At 44.5% G+C, this 21,745-nt stretch overlaps 1 protein-coding gene across 1 annotated transcript; it reads right to left on the reverse strand.

Annotated features, from left to right (window-relative positions):
• Window positions 1-8,742: 8,742 nt before the first annotated feature.
• Window positions 8,743-13,988, reverse strand: LOC125261247. Its single transcript, XM_048179863.1, has 13 exons — window positions 13,846-13,988; window positions 12,627-12,720; window positions 12,084-12,350; window positions 11,902-11,997; window positions 11,618-11,747; window positions 11,387-11,514; window positions 11,005-11,271; window positions 10,819-10,914; window positions 10,519-10,648; window positions 9,849-9,976; window positions 9,306-9,572; window positions 9,124-9,219; window positions 8,743-8,969 (listed from the first exon to the last, which is right to left on the reverse strand). Exons 1-13 carry the CDS (start codon window positions 13,986-13,988, stop codon window positions 8,808-8,810), a joined length of 2,004 nt encoding a protein of 667 aa, XP_048035820.1. The 3' UTR covers window positions 8,743-8,807.
• Between the last annotated feature and the right edge of the window lie 7,757 nt (window positions 13,989-21,745).

Consider the following 21,745-nt stretch of genomic DNA (forward strand, 5'->3'; position numbering starts at 1 on the left):
GTAACAAAGCACTGTTCGCCAGAGGAGAACTGGCCCCCCGACTAAGCCTGGTTTCTCCCAAGGTTTTTTTCTCCATTTTAACACCTATTTGCCACTTGTTTGCCACCTGATGTCACCTGTTGGAGTTTGGGTTCCTTGCCGCTGTCGCCTTTGGCTTGCTTAGTTAGGGACACTTGACATTTGACTTGACATTTGATATTCAACAGTGCTTTGATCTGCCTGCATTGACACCATTCTTTAAGAGCCAAAATTATATACCAGTTATCACTGTAAAGCTGCTTTGACACAATCTGCATTGTAAAAAGCCCTATATAAATAAAGATTACTTGATTTGACACAACTATACTTAAAATATGCCGTTTTATCTATGTTTCGAAGGCCTCAGTTCTCAAACATCTCCTCAGATTGGGTCTCAGTTTCTCTGCAAATCCATTTCTACTTGTTCTCAATCAGAATAATTTAAGACACACAAGTACCTTTACAGGTATCAACATAACAAGAAAAATGAAAACAAAAGAAATACTGTGCAGGGGCCATACAGAGAATACAAAAAAATATTAATCAAAATAAATTACATTACCATTGTAAACCTGAAAAACCCAGCGACCATTAATGTTGACGTTGCTATTGTATGACAATTCAGAGGATGTCAGTAGGGAACAAGTGTATGAGTGCTCAAAGTCCACTGTGCCATAGTGAGCCTGCATAAAAAAAGATATGTAAACTGACAGTTTGGAAACTGATTCTCCTGCATATTGCAACAACACATTGTGACTTACTAGCCATTGTTGTCTTGTTTCTGCAATGTTGCCATAATTGAAGAGGATGAAGGAGTGGTCAACATTGGAGAGCAAAACCAATTGAAAAGTAACTACCTTCAAAACACAGATGAACAGCATTCAGAACCTTTCAAAGTAAAACACACAGTACTGAATAATCTATATTGATAGAGTACTGTACTGACAATTAAAGATTAGGCCTTACCCCTCACCAGAGAGTATGGCACATTGTCCCAGGTAGCCAACAAAGGCTGATGTAGTGTTAAAAGGAAGGGGGATGGTTAGGAAAATATTGGTTAAGAGCAGCATTGACTTGTGCCAATACAGCACTGTTTGTATCCTCTCTATAGGAGATAGTTCCTCCACGTCTATTGTCAAGGTGAGTCCAAGAGGAGCAATGATGTCTCTTCCAGAGTTCAGAAGGGGGATGTAGACGGATAGTTGCTCATAAAAGTTAGATGGCCATTGTTGTTTACCTAAAATTTAGGAATAAACATTTTTTGTGTGTTGTAAGGGGAATACATGATGACAGAATGAAGAGGTAGAATGAGCCACAATTTTCTACTTGTTGAATTCTACAAATCAAAAGTCCTCTGAATTTTAACAATTACAAAAACTTGTACATTAAGATCTCAAAGTCGGAATAAAATAAAGCAGTATTTTAATTTAAAGAGACTCGTGATTTTAGATGCAAGTAGAATAAAAATATGTAAAAAGGACAACTAAACAATGCTTACAAAGATCTGATTGTGCGTGCGTCCAAAATATTTCAAAAGGCTGCTGCAATATAATGGCTTCAGAGCTTCCATTATCCATACGGGGTGTCACTCTTTCTCCATTCCCAAATGGTAGGAAATTAGAGGGCACTAGGAAAAATGTAAGTGACAAGGAATCCTTTAGTTCTTCTGACAAACATAAGCTCACAAACAAACACTGCACTGGTTAAAATTGTCAAAGGGGAAGTCACTATGAATGAATTGTGCTTGTTTATTAGTGTTGTCTATTTTTATGTTTCTGATATGATTTTAGCACCTGACTGACAACAAGAATTATATAAATAAGGTAATCCAGCTAGAGTAATATGGCCACAAAATTACTGCACATCGGAATTTGCCCAGAGCTAACAGGCTGCTTCTGAGTGCAAGGTTGTAATAAGTACAGCAGACTACTACAATCTGGCAAATATTTCTGGAATTGTGTAATAAGACTTGCCCACTGCAATCTACAACCTGAATTGGATTTTTTAAGAGGCTGAAGGTACACTCAACTACACAGTGCCAAGTAAAGCTCAACTGTAAATAAGATTCAGGTTTTGTGCTCAAACACGGCGTGCTACAGTGGCACTAAATTTTAGTGAATTCACCCCTGAGAACCTTGTCGTAACCAATAGTACAGCTCGTGAGCTTACAGTTTGGTGAACCATCGACATGGAAAGACCAGCAAGCAGTCACGTTGATATTGCTGCTTGACGAGAGTTCTGGGGCGCTGGATGCTGGAATTGTGAAAGAACTGATAGTGTCCACAGTGTAAAAGCCAGCCTGTAGGAAGTAAACAAAATACTTTATGTTGTCATTCTATTAAAAAAAAAAAAAAAAAAAAGGAAGAACCCCTTTTCTGCATTCATGAGCAATTCCTTTTAAATTGTCTATTAGTATTGTTTTTTTTTTGTCATTTGTACAGTGCACGAGAAGCAGCAGACTACTCCACTTACCTGCCAAGGTAGTCCTGTTTCTGCAACATCTCCATAGTAGATCAGGATGAAAGAGCGATGAACATTGTAGGCTAAAAGCACTTGGAAAGTGGCCACCTTCAAAACAGCAGTAGACAGCATTCAAAACCTTCCAAACAAACCAAGACGGACCAGTCATTGAAAATCAGAGATTATTGTAGGCCTTACCCCTCCACCATTATAGTATGGCACACTGTCCCAGGTAGCGACAAAAGTTGAAGTAGCAGCAAAAGGTATGCTAGGGAAGTATCGCCTAACAGCCGCAGTGGCTTGTGCCAGTACAGCACTGCTTGTATCCTCTCTATAGGAGATAGTTCCTCCGCGTCTGTTGTCAAGGCGAGTCCAAAGAGGAGCAATGATGTCTCTTCCGGAATCCAGAGAGGGGTTGTAGGCAGACAGCGGCTCGGTAAACGTTAGATGGCCATTGTTGTTCACCTAAATTTTAGGATCACATTTTTCAAAAGGATTTTAAAGAGACATGTGAAGAAAAGAGGAGCATGTAAATAACTCGTAACTTAATGTTTGCGCGGGGGTGGAATGTGACGCTTACAAAGATCCGATTGTACGTGCGTCCAAAGTATTTGAAAGGCTGCTGCAAGAAAATGACATCAGAGCTTCCATCATCGGCAGTGGGCTTGACTATTTCTCCATCCCCAGAAGCTAGGAAATTAGTTGGCACTAAGAAAAGGATAGGTGGGAAGAAATTATTTAGCTCTGCTGATGAAAAACAAGCCTGTAGATAGTACAGGTTAAGCTTGAGCTTCTGTTTGCATTGGCTTACAGTTCGGTGAGCCATCAACATGGAAGGAGCTGCGACCATTCACATTGATATTGCTGCTGGATGAGAGTTCTGGGGCACGGGTTACCGGAATCGTGAAAGAATTGACAGAGTCCGCCGTGTTGTAACCAGCCTGTAGAAGTACAGTAAATCAATCGTGTTTAGGTCCTCAACCTGTTCCAGATATAACTGTCTTTTGCTAGAATGTAAGGAATGAAGTGAGGCAAGGGCAATTCCTTGTCATTTCTATCATTAGCAAAAACAACAAAGGACCCGTCTCCACTCACCAGCCAAATTTGTTCTGTTTCTGCAATGTCTCCGTAGTTGATGAGGATGAAAGTGCGATGAACGTTGGAGACTAAAACCACTTGGAAAGTAACCACCTTTAAAATACCAACAGACAGCATTCAAAATCTTCACCCTTCACAGGACAACACTAAATCACCGATAAACAACGATTCGATCTTACCCCTCCACCACTAGAGTATGGCACATTGTCCCAGGTAGCAACCAAAGCTGACGAAGCACTGAAGGTTATGTTAGGGAAGTATTGCTTGACAGCCGCGGTGACTTGTGCCAGTACAGCACTGCTTGTATCCTCCCTATAGGAGATAGTTCCTCCACGTCTATTGTCAAGGTGAGTCCAAAGAGGAGCAATGAAGTCTCTTCCACAGTTCAGAAGGGGGATGGGGTCGGACAGTTGCTCCGTAAATGTCAGAAGGCCATTGTTGTTCACCTAAAATTCATCCAAAAAACACGTTCATTTGTCGTAAGAGGAAATATGCAGAAAGAATGAAGAGGTAGAATGAGCCACAATTTCTACTAGTTGATTCTACAAATCGATAGTCCTCTGAATTTTACAATTACACAAACTTGTACATTAAGATCTCAAAGTCGGAACAAAATAAAGCAAGCAGTTACAGTCCTTTAATTTAAAGAGACTCGTGATTTTAGATGCAAGTAGAAGAAAAATGTCTCTAGATATACAAAAGGACAACTAAACAATGCTTACAAAGGTTTGATTGTGCGTGCGTCCAAAATATTTCAAAGGCTGCTGCAATATAATGGCTTCAGAGCTTCCGTTATCCAAACGGGGGGTCACTATTTCTCCATTCCCAAATGGTAGGAAATTAGCTGGCACTAGGAAAAATGTAAGTGACAAGGAATCCTTTAGTTCTTCTGACAAACATAAGCTCACAAACAAACACTGCACTGGTTAAAATTGTCAAAGGGGAAGTCACTATGAATGAATTGTGCTTGTTTATTAGTGTTGTCTATTTTTATGTTTCTGATATGATTTTAGCACCTGACTGACAACAAGAATTATATAAATAAGGTAATCCAGCTAGAGTAATATGGCCACATAATTACTGCACATCGGAATTTGCCCAGAGCTAACAGGCTGCTTCTGAGTGCAAGGTTGTAATAAGTACAGCAGACTACTACAATCTGGCAAATATTTCTGGAATTGTGTAATAAGACTTGCCCACTGCAATCTACAACCTGAATTGGATTTTTTAAGAGGCTGAAGGTACACTCAACTACACAGTGCCAAGTAAAGCTCAACTGTAAATAAGATTCAGGTTTTGTGCTCAAACACGGCGTGCTACAGTGGCACTAAATTTTAGTGAATTCACCCCTGAGAACCTTGTCGTAACCAATAGTACAGCTCGTGAGCTTACAGTTTGGTGAACCATCGACATGGAAAGACCAGCAAGCAGTCACGTTGATATTGCTGCTTGACGAGAGTTCTGGGGCGCTGGATGCTGGAATTGTGAAAGAACTGATAGTGTCCACAGTGTAAAAGCCAGCCTGTAGGAGTAAACAAAATACTTTATGTTGTCATTCTATTTAAAAAAAAAAAAAAAGGAAGAACCCCTTTTCTGCATTCATGAGCAATTCCTTTTAAATTGTCTATTAGTATTGTTTTTTTTTTGTCATTTGTACAGTGCACGAGAAGCAGCAGGCTACTCCACTTACCTGCCAAGGTAGTCCTGTTTCTGCAACATCTCCATAGTAGATCAGGATGAAAGAGCGATGAACATTGTAGGCTAAAAGCACTTGGAAAGTGGCCACCTTCAAAACAGCAGTAGACAGCATTCAAAACCTTCCAAACAAACCAAGACGGACCAGTCATTGAAAATCAGAGATTATTGTAGGCCTTACCCCTCCACCATTATAGTATGGCACACTGTCCCAGGTAGCGACAAAAGTTGAAGTAGCAGCAAAAGGTATGCTAGGGAAGTATCGCTAACAGCCGCAGTGGCTTGTGCCAGTACAGCACTGCTTGTATCCTCTCTATAGGAGATAGTTCCTCCGCGTCTGTTGTCAAGGCGAGTCCAAAGAGGAGCAATGATGTCTCTTCCGGAATCCAGAGAGGGCTTGTAGGCAGACAGCGGCTCGGTAAACGTTAGATGGCCATTGTTGTTCACCTAAATTTTAGGATCACATTTTTCAAAAGGATTTTAAAGAGACATGTGAAGAAAAGAGGAGCATGTAAATAACTCGTAACTTAATGTTTGCGCGGGGGTGGAATGTGACGCTTACAAAGATCCGATTGTACGTGCGTCCAAAGTATTTGAAAGGCTGCTGCAAGAAAATGACATCAGAGCTTCCATCATCGGCAGTGGGCTTGACTATTTTCCATCCCCAGAAGCTAGGAAATTAGTTGGCACTAAGAAAAGGATAGGTGGGAAGAAATTATTTAGCTCTGCTGATGAAAAACAAGCCTGTAGATAGTACAGGTTAAGCTTGAGCTTCTGTTTGCATTGGCTTACAGTTCGGTGAGCCATCAACATGGAAGGAGCTGCGACCATTCACATTGATATTGCTGCTGGATGAGAGTTCTGGGGCACGGGTTACCGGAATCGTGAAAGAATTGACAGAGTCCGCCGTGTTGTAACCAGCCTGTAGAAGTACAGTAAATCAATCGTGTTTAGGTCCTCAACCTGTTCCAGATATAACTGTCTTTTGCTAGAATGTAAGGAATGAAGTGAGGCAAGGGCAATTCCTTGTCATTTCTATCATTAGCAAAAACAACAAAGGACCCGTCTCCACTCACCAGCCAAATTTGTTCTGTTTCTGCAATGTCTCCGTAGTTGATGAGGATGAAAGTGCGATGAACGTTGGAGACTAAAACCACTTGGAAAGTAACCACCTTTAAAATACCAACAGACAGCATTCAAAATCTTCACCCTTCACAGGACAACACTAAATCACCCATAAACAACGATTCGATCTTACCCCTCCACCACTAGAGTATGGCACATTGTCCCAGGTAGCAACCAAAGCTGACGAAGCACTGAAGGTTATGTTAGGGAAGTATTGCTTGACAGCCGCGGTGACTTGTGCCAGTACAGCACTGCTTGTATCCTCCCTATAGGAGATAGTTCCTCCACGTCTATTGTCAAGGTGAGTCCAAAGAGGAGCAATGAAGTCTCTTCCACAGTTCAGAAGGGGGATGGGGTCGGACAGTTGCTCCGTAAATGTCAGAAGGCCATTGTTGTTCACCTAAAATTCATCCAAAAAACACGTTCATTTGTCGTAAGAGGAAATATGCAGAAAGAATGAAGAGGTAGAATGAGCCACAATTTCTACTAGTTGATTCTACAAATCGATAGTCCTCTGAATTTTACAATTACACAAACTTGTACATTAAGATCTCAAAGTCGGAACAAAATAAAGCAAGCAGTTACAGTCCTTTAATTTAAAGAGACTCGTGATTTTAGATGCAAGTAGAAGAAAAATGTCTCTAGATATACAAAAGGACAACTAAACAATGCTTACAAAGGTTTGATTGTGCGTGCGTCCAAAATATTTCAAAGGCTGCTGCAATATAATGGCTTCAGAGCTTCCGTTATCCAAACGGGGGGTCACTATTTCTCCATTCCCAAATGGTAGGAAATTAGCTGGCACTAGGAAAAATGTAAGTGACAAGGAATCCTTTAGTTCTTCTGACAAACATAAGCTCACAAACAAACACTGCACTGGTTAAAATTGTCAAAGGGGAAGTCACTATGAATGAATTGTGCTTGTTTATTAGTGTTGTCTATTTTTATGTTTCTGATATGATTTTAGCACCTGACTGACAACAAGAATTATATAAATAAGGTAATCGAGCTAGAGTAACATGGCCACATAATTACTGCACATCGGAATTTGCCCAGAGCTAACAGGCTGCTTCTGAGTGCAAGGTTGTAATAAGTACAGCAGACTACTACAATCTGGCAAATATTTCTGGAATTGTGTAATAAGACTTGCCCACTGCAATCTACAACCTGAATTGGATTTTTTAAGAGGCTGAAGGTACACTCAACTACACAGTGCCAAGTAAAGCTCAACTGTAAATAAGATTCAGGTTTTGTGCTCAAACACGGCGTGCTACAGTGGCACTAAATTTTAGTGAATTCACCCCTGAGAACCTTGTCGTAACCAATAGTACAGCTCGTGAGCTTACAGTTTGGTGAACCATCGACATGGAAAGACCAGCAAGCAGTCACGTTGATATTGCTGCTTGACGAGAGTTCTGGGGCGCTGGATGCTGGAATTGTGAAAGAACTGATAGTGTCCACAGTGTAAAAGCCAGCCTGTAGGAGTAAACAAAATACTTTATGTTGTCATTCTATTTAAAAAAAAAAAAAGAGGAAGAACCCCTTTTCTGCATTCATGAGCAATTCCTTTTAAATTGTCTATTAGTATTGTTTTTTTTTTTGTCATTTGTACAGTGCACGAGAAGCAGCAGGCTACTCCACTTACCTGCCAAGGTAGTCCTGTTTCTGCAACATCTCCATAGTAGATCAGGATGAAAGAGCGATGAACATTGTAGGCTAAAAGCACTTGGAAAGTGGCCACCTTCAAAACAGCAGTAGACAGCATTCAAAACCTTCCAAACAAACCAAGACGGACCAGTCATTGAAAATCAGAGATTATTGTAGGCCTTACCCCTCCACCATTATAGTATGGCACACTGTCCCAGGTAGCGACAAAAGTTGAAGTAGCAGCAAAAGGTATGCTAGGGAAGTATCGCCTAACAGCCGCAGTGGCTTGTGCCAGTACAGCACTGCTTGTATCCTCTCTATAGGAGATAGTTCCTCCGCGTCTGTTGTCAAGGCGAGTCCAAAGAGGAGCAATGATGTCTCTTCCGGAATCCAGAGAGGGGTTGTAGGCAGACAGCGGCTCGGTAAACGTTAGATGGCCATTGTTGTTCACCTAAATTTTAGGATCACATTTTTCAAAAGGATTTTAAAGAGACATGTGAAGAAAAGAGGAGCATGTAAATAACTCGTAACTTAATGTTTGCGCGGGGGTGGAATGTGACGCTTACAAAGATCCGATTGTACGTGCGTCCAAAGTATTTGAAAGGCTGCTGCAAGAAAATGACATCAGAGCTTCCATCATCGGCAGTGGGCTTGACTATTTCCCATCCCCAGAAGCTAGGAAATTAGTTGGCACTAAGAAAAGGATAGGTGGGAAGAAATTATTTAGCTCTGCTGATGAAAAACAAGCCTGTAGATAGTACAGGTTAAGCTTGAGCTTCTGTTTGCATTGGCTTACAGTTCGGTGAGCCATCAACATGGAAGGAGCTGCGACCATTCACATTGATATTGCTGCTGGATGAGAGTTCTGGGGCACGGGTTACCGGAATCGTGAAAGAATTGACAGAGTCCGCCGTGTTGTAACCAGCCTGTAGAAGTACAGTAAATCAATCGTGTTTAGGTCCTCAACCTGTTCCAGATATAACTGTCTTTTGCTAGAATGTAAGGAATGAAGTGAGGCAAGGGCAATTCCTTGTCATTTCTATCATTAGCAAAAACAACAAAGGACCCGTCTCCACTCACCAGCCAAATTTGTTCTGTTTCTGCAATGTCTCCGTAGTTGATGAGGATGAAAGTGCGATGAACGTTGGAGACTAAAACCACTTGGAAAGTAACCACCTTTAAAATACCAACAGACAGCATTCAAAATCTTCACCCTTCACAGGACAACACTAAATCACCGATAAACAACGATTCGATCTTACCCCTCCACCACTAGAGTATGGCACATTGTCCCAGGTAGCAACCAAAGCTGACGAAGCACTGAAGGTTATGTTAGGGAAGTATTGCTTGACAGCCGCGGTGACTTGTGCCAGTACAGCACTGCTTGTATCCTCCCTATAGGAGATAGTTCCTCCACGTCTATTGTCAAGGTGAGTCCAAAAAGGAGCAATGAAGTCTCTTCCACAGTTCAGAAGGGGGATGGGGTCGGACAGTTGCTCCGTAAATGTCAGAAGGCCATTGTTGTTCACCTAAAATTCATCCAAAATACACGTTCATTTTTCGTAAGAGGAAATATGCAGAAAGAATGAAGAGGTAGAATGAGCCACAATTTCTACTAGTTGATTCTACAAATCGATAGTCCTCTGAATTTTACAATTACACAAACTTGTACATTAAGATCTCAAAGTCGGAACAAAATAAAGCAAGCAGTTACAGTCCTTTAATTTAAAAAGACTCGTGATTTTAGATGCAAGTAGAAGAAAAATGTATCTAGATATACAAAAGGACAACTAAACAATGCTTACAAAGGTTTGATTGTGCGTGCGTCCAAAATATTTCAAAGGCTGCTGCAATATAATGGCTTCAGAGCTTCCGTTATCCAAACGGGGGGTCACTATTTCTCCATTCCCAAATGGTAGGAAATTAGCTGGCACTAGGAAAAATGTAAGTGACAAGGAATCCTTTAGTTCTTCTGACAAACATAAGCTCACAAACAAACACTGCACTGGTTAAAATTGTCAAAGGGGAAGTCACTATGAATGAATTGTGCTTGTTTATTAGTGTTGTCTATTTTTATGTTTCTGATATGATTTTAGCACCTGACTGACAACAAGAATTATATAAATAAGGTAATCCAGCTAGAGTAATATGCCCACATAATTACTGCACATCGGAATTTGCCCAGAGCTAACAGGCTGCTTCTGAGTGCAAGGTTGTAATAAGTACAGCAGACTACTACAATCTGGCAAATATTTCTGGAATTGTGTAATAAGACTTGCCCACTGCAATCTACAACCTGAATTGGATTTTTTAAGAGGCTGAAGGTACACTCAACTACACAGTGCCAAGTAAAGCTCAACTGTAAATAAGATTCAGGTTTTGTGCTCAAACACGGCGTGCTACAGTGGCACAAAATTTTAGTGAATTCACCCCTGAGAACCTTGTCGTAACCAATAGTACAGCTCGTGAGCTTACAGTTTGGTGAACCATCGACATGGAAAGACCAGCAAGCAGTCACGTTGATATTGCTGCTTGACGAGAGTTCTGGGGCGCTGGATGCTGGAATTGTGAAAGAACTGATAGTGTCCACAGTGTAAAAGCCAGCCTGTAGGAGTAAACAAAATACTTTATGTTGTCATTCTATTTAAAAAAAAAAAAAAAGAGGAAGAACCCCTTTTCTGCATTCATGAGCAATTCCTTTTAAATTGTCTATTAGTATTGTTTTTTTTTTGTCATTTGTACAGTGCACGAGAAGCAGCAGGCTACTCCACTTACCTGCCAAGGTAGTCCTGTTTCTGCAACATCTCCATAGTAGATCAGGACGAAAGAGCGATGAACATTGTAGGCTAAAAGCACTTGGAAAGTGGCCACCTTCAAAACAGCAGTAGACAGCATTCAAAACCTTCCAAACAAACCAAGACGGACCAGTCATTGAAAATCAGAGATTATTGTAGGCCTTACCCCTCCACCATTATAGTATGGCACACTGTCCCAGGTAGCGACAAAAGTTGAAGTAGCAGCAAAAGGTATGCTAGGGAAGTATCGCTTAACAGCCGCAGTGGCTTGTGCCAGTACAGCACTGCTTGTATCCTCTCTATAGGAGATAGTTCCTCCGCGTCTGTTGTCAAGGCGAGTCCAAAGAGGAGCAATGATGTCTCTTCCGGAATCCAGAGAGGGCTTGTAGGCAGACAGCGGCTCGGTAAACGTTAGATGGCCATTGTTGTTCACCTAAATTTTAGGATCACATTTTTCAAAAGGATTTTAAAGAGACATGTGAAGAAAAGAGGAGCATGTAAATAACTCGTAACTTAATGTTTGCGCGGGGGTGGAATGTGACGCTTACAAAGATCCGATTGTACGTGCGTCCAAAGTATTTGAAAGGCTGCTGCAAGAAAATGACATCAGAGCTTCCATCATCGGCAGTGGGCTTGACTATTTTTCCATCCCCAGAAGCTAGGAAATTAGTTGGCACTAAGAAAAGGATAGGTGGGAAGAAATTATTTAGCTCTGCTGATGAAAAACAAGCCTGTAGATAGTACAGGTTAAGCTTGAGCTTCTGTTTGCATTGGCTTACAGTTCGGTGAGCCATCAACATGGAAGGAGCTGCGACCATTCACATTGATATTGCTGCTGGATGAGAGTTCTGGGGCACGGGTTACCGGAATCGTGAAAGAATTGACAGAGTCCGCCGTGTTGTAACCAGCCTGTAGAAGTACAGTAAATCAATCGTGTTTAGGTCCTCAACCTGTTCCAGATATAACTGTCTTTTGCTAGAATGTAAGGAATGAAGTGAGGCAAGGGCAATTCCTTGTCATTTCTATCATTAGCAAAAACAACAAAGGACCCGTCTCCACTCACCAGCCAAATTTGTTCTGTTTCTGCAATGTCTCCGTAGTTGATGAGGATGAAAGTGCGATGAACGTTGGAGACTAAAACCACTTGGAAAGTAACCACCTTTAAAATACCAACAGACAGCATTCAAAATCTTCACCCTTCACAGGACAACACTAAATCACCCATAAACAACGATTCGATCTTACCCCTCCACCACTAGAGTATGGCACATTGTCCCAGGTAGCAACCAAAGCTGACGAAGCACTGAAGGTTATGTTAGGGAAGTATTGCTTGACAGCCGCGGTGACTTGTGCCAGTACAGCACTGCTTGTATCCTCCCTATAGGAGATAGTTCCTCCACGTCTATTGTCAAGGTGAGTCCAAAAAGGAGCAATGAAGTCTCTTCCACAGTTCAGAAGGGGGATGGGGTCGGACAGTTGCTCCGTAAATGTCAGAAGGCCATTGTTGTTCACCTAAAATTCATCCAAAATACACGTTCATTTTTCGTAAGAGGAAATATGCAGAAAGAATGAAGAGGTAGAATGAGCCACAATTTCTACTAGTTGATTCTACAAATCGATAGTCCTCTGAATTTTACAATTACACAAACTTGTACATTAAGATCTCAAAGTCGGAACAAAATAAAGCAAGCAGTTACAGTCCTTTAATTTAAAAAGACTCGTGATTTTAGATGCAAGTAGAAGAAAAATGTATCTAGATATACAAAAGGACAACTAAACAATGCTTACAAAGGTTTGATTGTGCGTGCGTCCAAAATATTTCAAAGGCTGCTGCAATATAATGGCTTCAGAGCTTCCGTTATCCAAACGGGGGTCACTATTTCTCCATTCCCAAATGGTAGGAAATTAGCTGGCACTAGGAAAAATGTAAGTGACAAGGAATCCTTTAGTTCTTCTGACAAACATAAGCTCACAAACAAACACTGCACTGGTTAAAATTGTCAAAGGGGAAGTCACTATGAATGAATTGTGCTTGTTTATTAGTGTTGTCTATTATTATGTTTCTGATATGATTTTAGCACCTGACTGACAGCAAGAATTACAGAAATAAGGTAATCAAGCTTGAGTAATATGGCCACAAAATTACTGCACATCGGAATTTGCCCAGAGCTAACAGGCTGCTTCTGAGTGCAAGGTTGTAATAAGTACAGCAGACTACTACAATCTGGCAAATATTTCTGGAATTGTGTAATAAGACTTGCCCACTGCAATCTACAAGCCTGAATTGGATTTTTTAAGAGGCTGAAGGTACACTCAACTACACAGTGCCAAGTAAAGCTCAACTGTAAATAAGATTCAGGTTCCCTTTCGAGGGAACTATCGACGCTGCGTGGTAACGCATTCGGAACCTTCTGCGTGATGTCGTCACTGAAGCACTCATGTATCTAACCAATCGCGTAGCGAGACGTCAGAGACGGGTGACGTCACGGACCAGGAAACTATAAAGCATACCCGGATGCAGAGCACGCTGCTTCTGTGTCTTCAACAAAGCGCTCTATGTTATCTTGTCTGTCTTATTTGGTGTTGTTTGTCTCCTTATTATTGAAAAAAGACAAAATATCTCTTCGTCTGAGGACAAGAGTTGCACTACACCATATATATATATAAGAAAGACAGTATAATGGCGGAAGAAAAACGATTCAAGAAGTGTGTGCATCCCTGTCCCAGATATATTCCGGATGGGGACACTCACGATATGTGTGTCGTTTGTCTGGGGTTGAGCATGCCCAGGCAGCTCTCGAGGGAGCTGTCTGCGTGCATTGCGAGAAACTAACCCTCAGAGTGTTGAGATCTCGCCGGGCACTCTTCGAGGAGGGTGCCTCGGCGAGCTTTCCTCGCGGGTCGGGTCCTGCTGCTGCTGAGGCGCAGCGCCGGCTTTTGTCGTGGGGTTCGCAAATGGAGCTGGCGGAGGGGGTTGAGACGGGCCCAGCCTTATCTCACCCTTTACCCGCCAGCCCAGTGCCTCTCCCCGGGTGTCGGAAGCACGCGTAGCGGTTTCTTCCCCCCAGAGAGAGGCACCGGCGCTTCATCTCTCTTCCTCCGAGGAGGTTGATGTGGTGAGCGTCGAGGCTGGGGATGAGGACCCGCCATCCTCTTCCCCAGCGTATGAGGAGCTCCTGGAGGTAGTGACCAGGGCTGTTGCAAAAATTAAAGATCGATTGGCCAGCAGAGCCGGCAGAGTCGAGACCTAAGAGCAAGTTGGATGAGCGCTTTCTGCCCGCTCGGTCGCTACCCCAGCGTCGGGGTTTGCCTTTTTTCACGGACCTCCACACTGAGGTGTCGAGGTCGTGGAAAAGGCCCGTGCAGCATCGTGTATACAGCCCACAAACGTCTGTATATAGTAATATAATAGGGTTGAGACAGCACGGTTACGCGGCGATGCCCCGGGTTGAAGAGACGCTTGTGGGCTATCTCTCACCCGAGTCGGCGTCGTCGCTGAAAGCACCGACGTTACCCACCAAGCCGCTAAGAACTACATCTAACTTGGTGGGCAAAGCATATACGGCAGCAGGTCAGGCAGCGGCGTGTTTACACACTATGTCGCTACTCCAAGCCTATCAAGCGGACCTGCTGGGGGAGATTGATGAGAGCGGGGAGGCCACATTTGATTGCATCCAAGAGATCAGGATGGCAACTGATCTAGCTCTCCGTGCCACCAAAGAGACGGCCAAAGAAATTGGCCGGTCTATGGCAGCCTTGGTGGCCACGGAGAGACATCTGTGGCTGAACCTCTCGGACATAAGGGAGCGAGACAAAGCTGCCCTTATGGACGCGCCGCTGTCCCCTGTGGGCCTCTTCGGCGACGCTGTAAATACAGTCGTCGAGAGGTTCCAGGAGTCTAAAAAACAGGCAGCGGCGTTCCAGAGGTTCATTCCCCGCCGCTCTATAGTTCCCCCCGAGGCTGCTGAGCGGGAGCAGCCTCGGCCGTCCACGAGCTCCTCAGCGCACCACAGAGCGCAACAAAAAGTGAGCGTGGCCGCCCGTTCTCCCCCCGCAAACAGCTTGGGGATCGGGTCGGTCCGCTCAGAAGAAGCCTCCCAAGGGCAAAACGGACCTGCGGGCCGTTATTGTCGCTCAGAAGGCTTCGAAGCGGTCCTGATATCGGTGGTCAGGACCCACTGAGGGTGGTCCCCTCCGAAGGAAGCCGGGGAAAATTATATCTAACCCCCGCTCCCCTTCGGCACCCTCAGGGGATCAGTCCGTCAACCCTGCCACCCAGTGTGCGTCAGGGCACGGCGGTCCCCGCCGACCCTTCGAGGAGGGCCGGCCACTTGATTCGGTTATCATCTGCCGGCGCCGCGTCAGAGCATCGAGTCAAGTGCTCAAAAAACACCAGAGGCCAGTCCCGAGAGACTGGTTCCCTTAGTAGAATTTTTGGCAGAGTGGAAACTCCTTCCAAATATATCGAATTGGGTACTGCTCATGATAGAAAAGGGTTACAGAATACAGTTCGGGTCTCGCCCGCCCAGATTCAACGGGGTCCTTCCCACAGTGGTGACCCCCAGCAGTCTCTGGTTATGGAACAAGAGGTTACGACACTCTTGCAAAAAGGAGCTATAGAAAGGGTCTCTCCTCCCAGCAAGCTGTCAGGTTTTTACAGCCGCTACTTCATTGTTCCAAAGAAGGATGGAGGACTGCGTCCTATAATAGATTTACGTGTGTTAAATCGCTCAATTCAAAAGCTCAAATTCAAGATGCTTACACTCAAACAGATTGTCCCACAGATCAGGTCCGAGGACTGGTTTGTGGCGATAGACCTGAAAGATGCATACTTTCATGTGTCCATCCATCCTTCTCACAGGAAGTTCCTCAGGTTTGCTTTCGGGGGCGAAGCTTACCAATACAGGGTTCTTCCGTTTGGCCTATCATTATCACCCCGCACATTCACGAAGTGCGTGGATGCGGCTCTGGCCCCGCTGAGGCTTCAGGGCATCCGCGTACTGAATTACATCGACGACTGGTTGATTCTAGCTCAGTCAGAGCAACTGGCAGTCCAGCATCGAGATGTTGTTCTGCGTCATATGGAGAAGCTTGGGCTGAGGCTCAACGCCAAAAAGAGTGTGCTAGTTCCGGTTCAGACTATCACTTATCTGGGTGTAGTTTGGGACTCCACCACGTTGCGGGCACATCTGTCTCCCGCTCGTGTGAGTGCCATCCTAACGGCCGTGAAAGGGGTGAAACTAGGCCAGTCACTCACTGTAAAACAGTTCCAGAGACTGTTGGGTCTGATGGCAGCTGCGTCCATTGTGATACCTTTTGGCCTCCTGCACATGAGACCCTTACAGTGGTGGCTCAGAACCAGGGGATTCTTCCCGAGGGGAAATCCATTTCGCATGATCAAAGTCTCACAACGATGCCTTCGTGCTCTGGTCATGTGGAAAGATCCCTGGTTTCTGTCCCAGGGACCCGTGCTGGGGACTTCTGGTTGTCGCGTAATGCTTACGACAGACGCTTCCCTCATGGGCTGGGGGGCGATCATGAGTGGTCGCCCAGCTCAGGGCTTATGGGAGGTCCATCAACTCTCCTGGCATATAAATCGGCTGGAGATGATGGCGGTGTTCCTGGCATTGAAACACTTTCTCCCAGACCTGAGAGGTCATCACGTGCTGGTCCGAACGGACAACACGGCAGTGGTCGCCTATATAAACCATCAGGGGGTTTGCGGTCTCGCCAACTTTATTACTTGGCCCGTCAGATCCTCCTGTGGGCCCAAGGGAAGTTGCTCTCCCTGAGAGCAGCTTACATCCCGGGCACCAAAATTTGGGAGCGGACGCCCTGTCGAGGCAGGGTCCGAGGCCCGGGGAGTGGAGACTCCACCCGGAAGTGGTGGATCTCCTGTGGAAAAACTTCGGTCGCGCAGAAGTCGACCTATTTGCTTCGGGAGAGTCATCCCAGTGCCCGCTCTGGTACTCCCTTACCCATCCAGCACCTCTGGGGCTGGATGCCATGGTACAGACGTGGCCGAGGCGGCGTCTGTACGCATTTCCCCCGATCGCCTTGCTCCCGGGAGTTCTGGAGAAAGTACGCCGGGAGGGGGTCAGCCTATTACTGGTAGCCCCCTTTTGGCCAACCAGAATATGGTTCTCGGACCTAGTGTCCCTATTAGACGGCTCCCCAATGGAGCTTCCCTCAGACAGGACCTCCTGTCGCAAGCAGGCGGGCTGATAATACATCCCCGCCCAGAACTATGGAAGCTGTGGGCCTGGCCTCTGAGGGGCCAGGTTCATAGATGCAGGTCTCCCAACCGAGGTTGTGGAAACCATTCTGAACTCCAGAGCTCCCGCCACGAGGAAGCTTTATTTATACAAGTGGAATTTGTTTTCCGCCTGGTGCAGGCGCAATAATGTGGATCCTGTCCACGCTTCTATTAGCTATGTGCTAACTTTCCTCCAAGAAAAGTTCTCGGAGGGCCTATCTCCTTCGACATTGAAGGTTTACGTTGCGGCTATTTCTGCCTTTCACATTCCTCCTGAGGGTGTCCTTTCGGTGGGTCGAGACCCCTGGTCACTCGCTTCCTCCGTGGCACACTGAGGTTGAGGCCTCCAGTGCGCACAAGGGTTCCGGCCTGGGACTTGGCCGTGGTTTTACAAGGGTTGGCCGAGGCGCCCTTTGAACCACTAGAGGAGGTTCCTGAGAGGTTCCTCACTCTAAAGACTATTTTCTTACTCGCTATCACTTCTCTGAAAAGGATAGGAGATTTACAAGCACTGTCAGTTGCTCCTTCATATCTTGAATTTGCTCCAGGAATGGTGAAGGCATTCCTGCATCCTAGACCAGGCTATGTCCTAAGGTCCCTACCCATGTCCCAGGCCCCATCGTGCTCCAGGCCTTCCATCCTCCTCCTTTTAAATCCTTGGATCAGGAAAGACTAAATCTGCTCTGCCCAGTAAGGGCTTTGGATACGTACGTCCACAGAGCTGCCCTGTGGCGTAAAACTGATCAGCTGTTTGTCTGTTATGGGTCCCCTAAGAAGGGGGGCCCTGTATCCAAGCAGAGGATGAGCAAGTGGGTGGTCGAGGCCATCACACTTGCATATGAGGTGGCCGGACAGCCTTCTCCTTTAAGTGTTCGTGCCCACTCTACCAGGGGTATGGCGGCATCAAAAGCTCTGATGTCGGGTGTCTCCATCAGTGACATCTGTGATGCAGCTGGTTGGTCATGCCAGCACACATTCATGAGGTTTTATAACCTTGATGTCGGCTCCACTCCGGGGTCTTCAGTCCTGTCAAGATAACTTGGCAAGTATTTGCCGCTACGGCACAGTTGGGATAGCGTTCCCAATGCGTTACCACGCAGCGTCGATAGTTCCCTCGAAAGGGAACGTCTCAGGTTACAGATGTAACCCTGGTTCCCTGAGAAGGGAACGAGACGCTGCGTCTCTTGCCGTACCCCCTGCATACTTGTGAGCACTTGTTTCAGACTTACCCAGAAGCTAGCGTGCTCTGCATCCGGGTATGCTTTATAGTTTCCTGGTCCGTGACGTCACCCGTCTCTGACGTCTCGCTACGCGATTGGTTAGATACATGAGTGCTTCAGTGACGACATCACGCAGAAGGTTCCCAATGCGTTACCACGCAGCGTCTCGTTCCCTTCTCAGGGAACCAGGGTTACATCTGTAACCTGAGACGTTTTGTGCTCAAACACGGCGTGCTACAGTGGCACTAAATTTTAGTGAATTCACCCCTGAGAACCTTGTCGTAACCAATAGTACAGCTCGTGAGCTTACAGTTTGGTGAACCATCGACATGGAAAGACCAGCAAGCAGTCACGTTGATATTGCTGCTTGACGAGAGTTCTGGGGCGCTGGATGCTGGAATTGTGAAAGAACTGATAGTGTCCACAGTGTAAAAGCCAGCCTGTAGGAGTAAACAAAATACTTTATGTTGTCATTCTATTTAAAAAAAAAAAAAAAAAAAAAAAAAAGAGGAAGAACCCCTTTTCTGCATTCATGAGCAATTCCTTTTAAATTGTCTATTAGTATTGTTTTTTTTTTTTTTTTGTCATTTGTACAGTGCACGAGAAGCAGCAGGCTACTCCACTTACCTGCCAAGGTAGTCCTGTTTCTGCAACATCTCCATAGTAGATCAGGATGAAAGAGCGATGAACATTGTAGGCTAAAAGCACTTGGAAAGTGGCCACCTTCAAAACAGCAGTAGACAGCATTCAAAACCTTCCAAACAAACCAAGATGGACCAGTCATTGAAAATCAGAGATTATTGTAGGCCTTACCCCTCCACCATTATAGTATGGCACACTGTCCCAGGTAGCGACAAAAGTTGAAGTAGCAGCAAAAGGTATGCTAGGGAAGTATCGCCTAACAGCCGCAGTGGCTTGTGCCAGTACAGCACTGCTTGTATCCTCTCTATAGGAGATAGTTCCTCCGCGTCTGTTGTCAAGGCGAGTCCAAAGAGGAGCAATGATGTCTCTTCCGGAATCCAGAGAGGGGTTGTAGGCAGACAGCGGCTCGGTAAACGTTAGATGGCCATTGTTGTTCACCTAAATGTTAGGATCACATTTTTCAAAAGGATTTTAAAGAGACATGTGAAGAAAAGAGGAGCATGTAAATAACTCGTAACTTAATGTTTGCGCGGGGGTGGAATGTGACGCTTACAAAGATCCGATTGTACGTGCGTCCAAAGTATTTGAAAGGCTGCTGCAAGAAAATGACATCGGAGCTTCCATCATCGGCAGTGGGCTTGACTATTTCTCCATCCCCAGAAGCTAGGAAATTAGTTGGCACTAAGAAAAGGATAGGTGGGAAGAATTATTTAGCTCTGCTGATGAAAAACAAGCCTGTAGATAGTACAGGTTAAGCTTGAGCTTCTGTTTGCATTGGCTTACAGTTCGGTGAGCCATCAACATGGAAGGAGCTGCGACCATTCACATTGATATTGCTGCTGGATGAGAGTTCTGGGGCACGGGTTACCGGAATCGTGAAAGAATTGACAGAGTCCGCCGTGTTGTAACCAGCCTGTAGAAGTACAGTAAATCAATCGTGTTTAGGTCCTCAACCTGTTCCAGATATAACTGTCTTTTGCTAGAATGTAAGGAATGAAGTGAGGCAAGGGCAATTCCTTGTCATTTCTATCATTAGCAAAAACAACAAAGGACCCGTCTCCACTCACCAGCCAAATTTGTTCTGTTTCTGCAATGTCTCCGTAGTTGATGAGGATGAAAGTGCGATGAACGTTGGAGACTAAAACCACTTGGAAAGTAACCACCTTTAAAATACCAACAGACAGCATTCAAAATCTTCACCCTTCACAGGACAACACTAAATCACCGATAAACAACGATTCGATCTTACCCCTCCACCTCTAGAGTATGGCACATTGTCCCAGGTAGCAACCAAAGCTGACGAAGCACTGAAGGTTATGTTAGGGAAGTATTGCTTGACAGCCGCGGTGACTTGTGCCAGTACAGCACTGCTTGTATCCTCCCTATAGGAGATAGTTCCTCCACGTCTATTGTCAAGGTGAGTCCAAAGAGGAGCAATGAAGTCTCTTCCACAGTTCAGAAGGGGGATGGGGTCGGACAGTTGCTCCGTAAATGTCAGAAGGCCATTGTTGTTCACCTAAAATTCATCCAAAAAACACGTTCATTTGTCGTAAGAGGAAATATGCAGAAAGAATGAAGAGGTAGAATGAGCCACAATTTCTACTAGTTGATTCTACAAATCGATAGTCCTCTGAATTTTACAATTACACAAACTTGTACATTAAGATCTCAAAGTCGGAACAAAATAAAGCAAGCAGTTACAGTCCTTTAATTTAAAGAGACTCGTGATTTTAGATGCAAGTAGAAGAAAAATGTCTCTAGATATACAAAAGGACAACTAAACAATGCTTACAAAGGTTTGATTGTGCGTGCGTCCAAAATATTTCAAAGGCTGCTGCAATATAATGGCTTCAGAGCTTCCGTTATCCAAACGGGGGGTCACTATTTCTCCATTCCCAAATGGTAGGAAATTAGCTGGCACTAGGAAAAATGTAAGTGACAAGGAATCCTTTAGTTCTTCTGACAAACATAAGCTCACAAACAAACACTGCACTGGTTAAAATTGTCAAAGGGGAAGTCACTATGAATGAATTGTGCTTGTTTATTAGTGTTGTCTATTTTTATGTTTCTGATATGATTTTAGCACCTGACTGACAACAAGAATTATATAAATAAGGTAATCGAGCTAGAGTAATATGGCCACAAAATTACTGCACATCGGAATTTGCCCAGAGCTAACAGGCTGCTTCTGAGTGCAAGGTTGTAATAAGTACAGCAGACTACTACAATCTGGCAAATATTTCTGGAATTGTGAAATAAGACTTGCCCACTGCAATCTACAACCTGAATTGGATTTTTTAAGAGGCTGAAGGTACACTCAACTACACAGTGCCAAGCAACACTGCACTGGTTAAAATTGTCAAAGGGGAAGTCACTATGAATGAATTGTGCTTGTTTATTAGTGTTGTCTATTTTTACGTGTCCCACATTTTTCTGGGATTGTGTAGTGCGACTCGCCCACTGCGATCCGGAACTTGAATTGGCTTTTTAAGAGGCTGAAGGTACACTCAACTACACGGTGCCGGGTAAAGTGCAACTGTAAACAAGTTTCAGGTTTTGTGCTCAAACACTGCATGCTACAGTGGCACAAAAGTTTAGTGAATTCACCCCTGAGTACCTTGTCGTAACCAATAATACAGCTCGTTGGCTTACAGTTTGGTGAACCATCAACATGGAAAGACCAGCAAGCAGTCACGTTGATATTACTGCTTGACGAGAGTTCTGGGACACTGATTCCTGGAATTGTGAAAGAACTGGTAGAGTCCACAGTGTAATAGCCCGCCTGGTAG

Source organism: Megalobrama amblycephala, unplaced genomic scaffold (assembly GCF_018812025.1).
Source record: "Megalobrama amblycephala isolate DHTTF-2021 unplaced genomic scaffold, ASM1881202v1 scaffold383, whole genome shotgun sequence".
Taxonomy (NCBI): Eukaryota; Metazoa; Chordata; class Actinopteri; order Cypriniformes; family Xenocyprididae; genus Megalobrama; species Megalobrama amblycephala.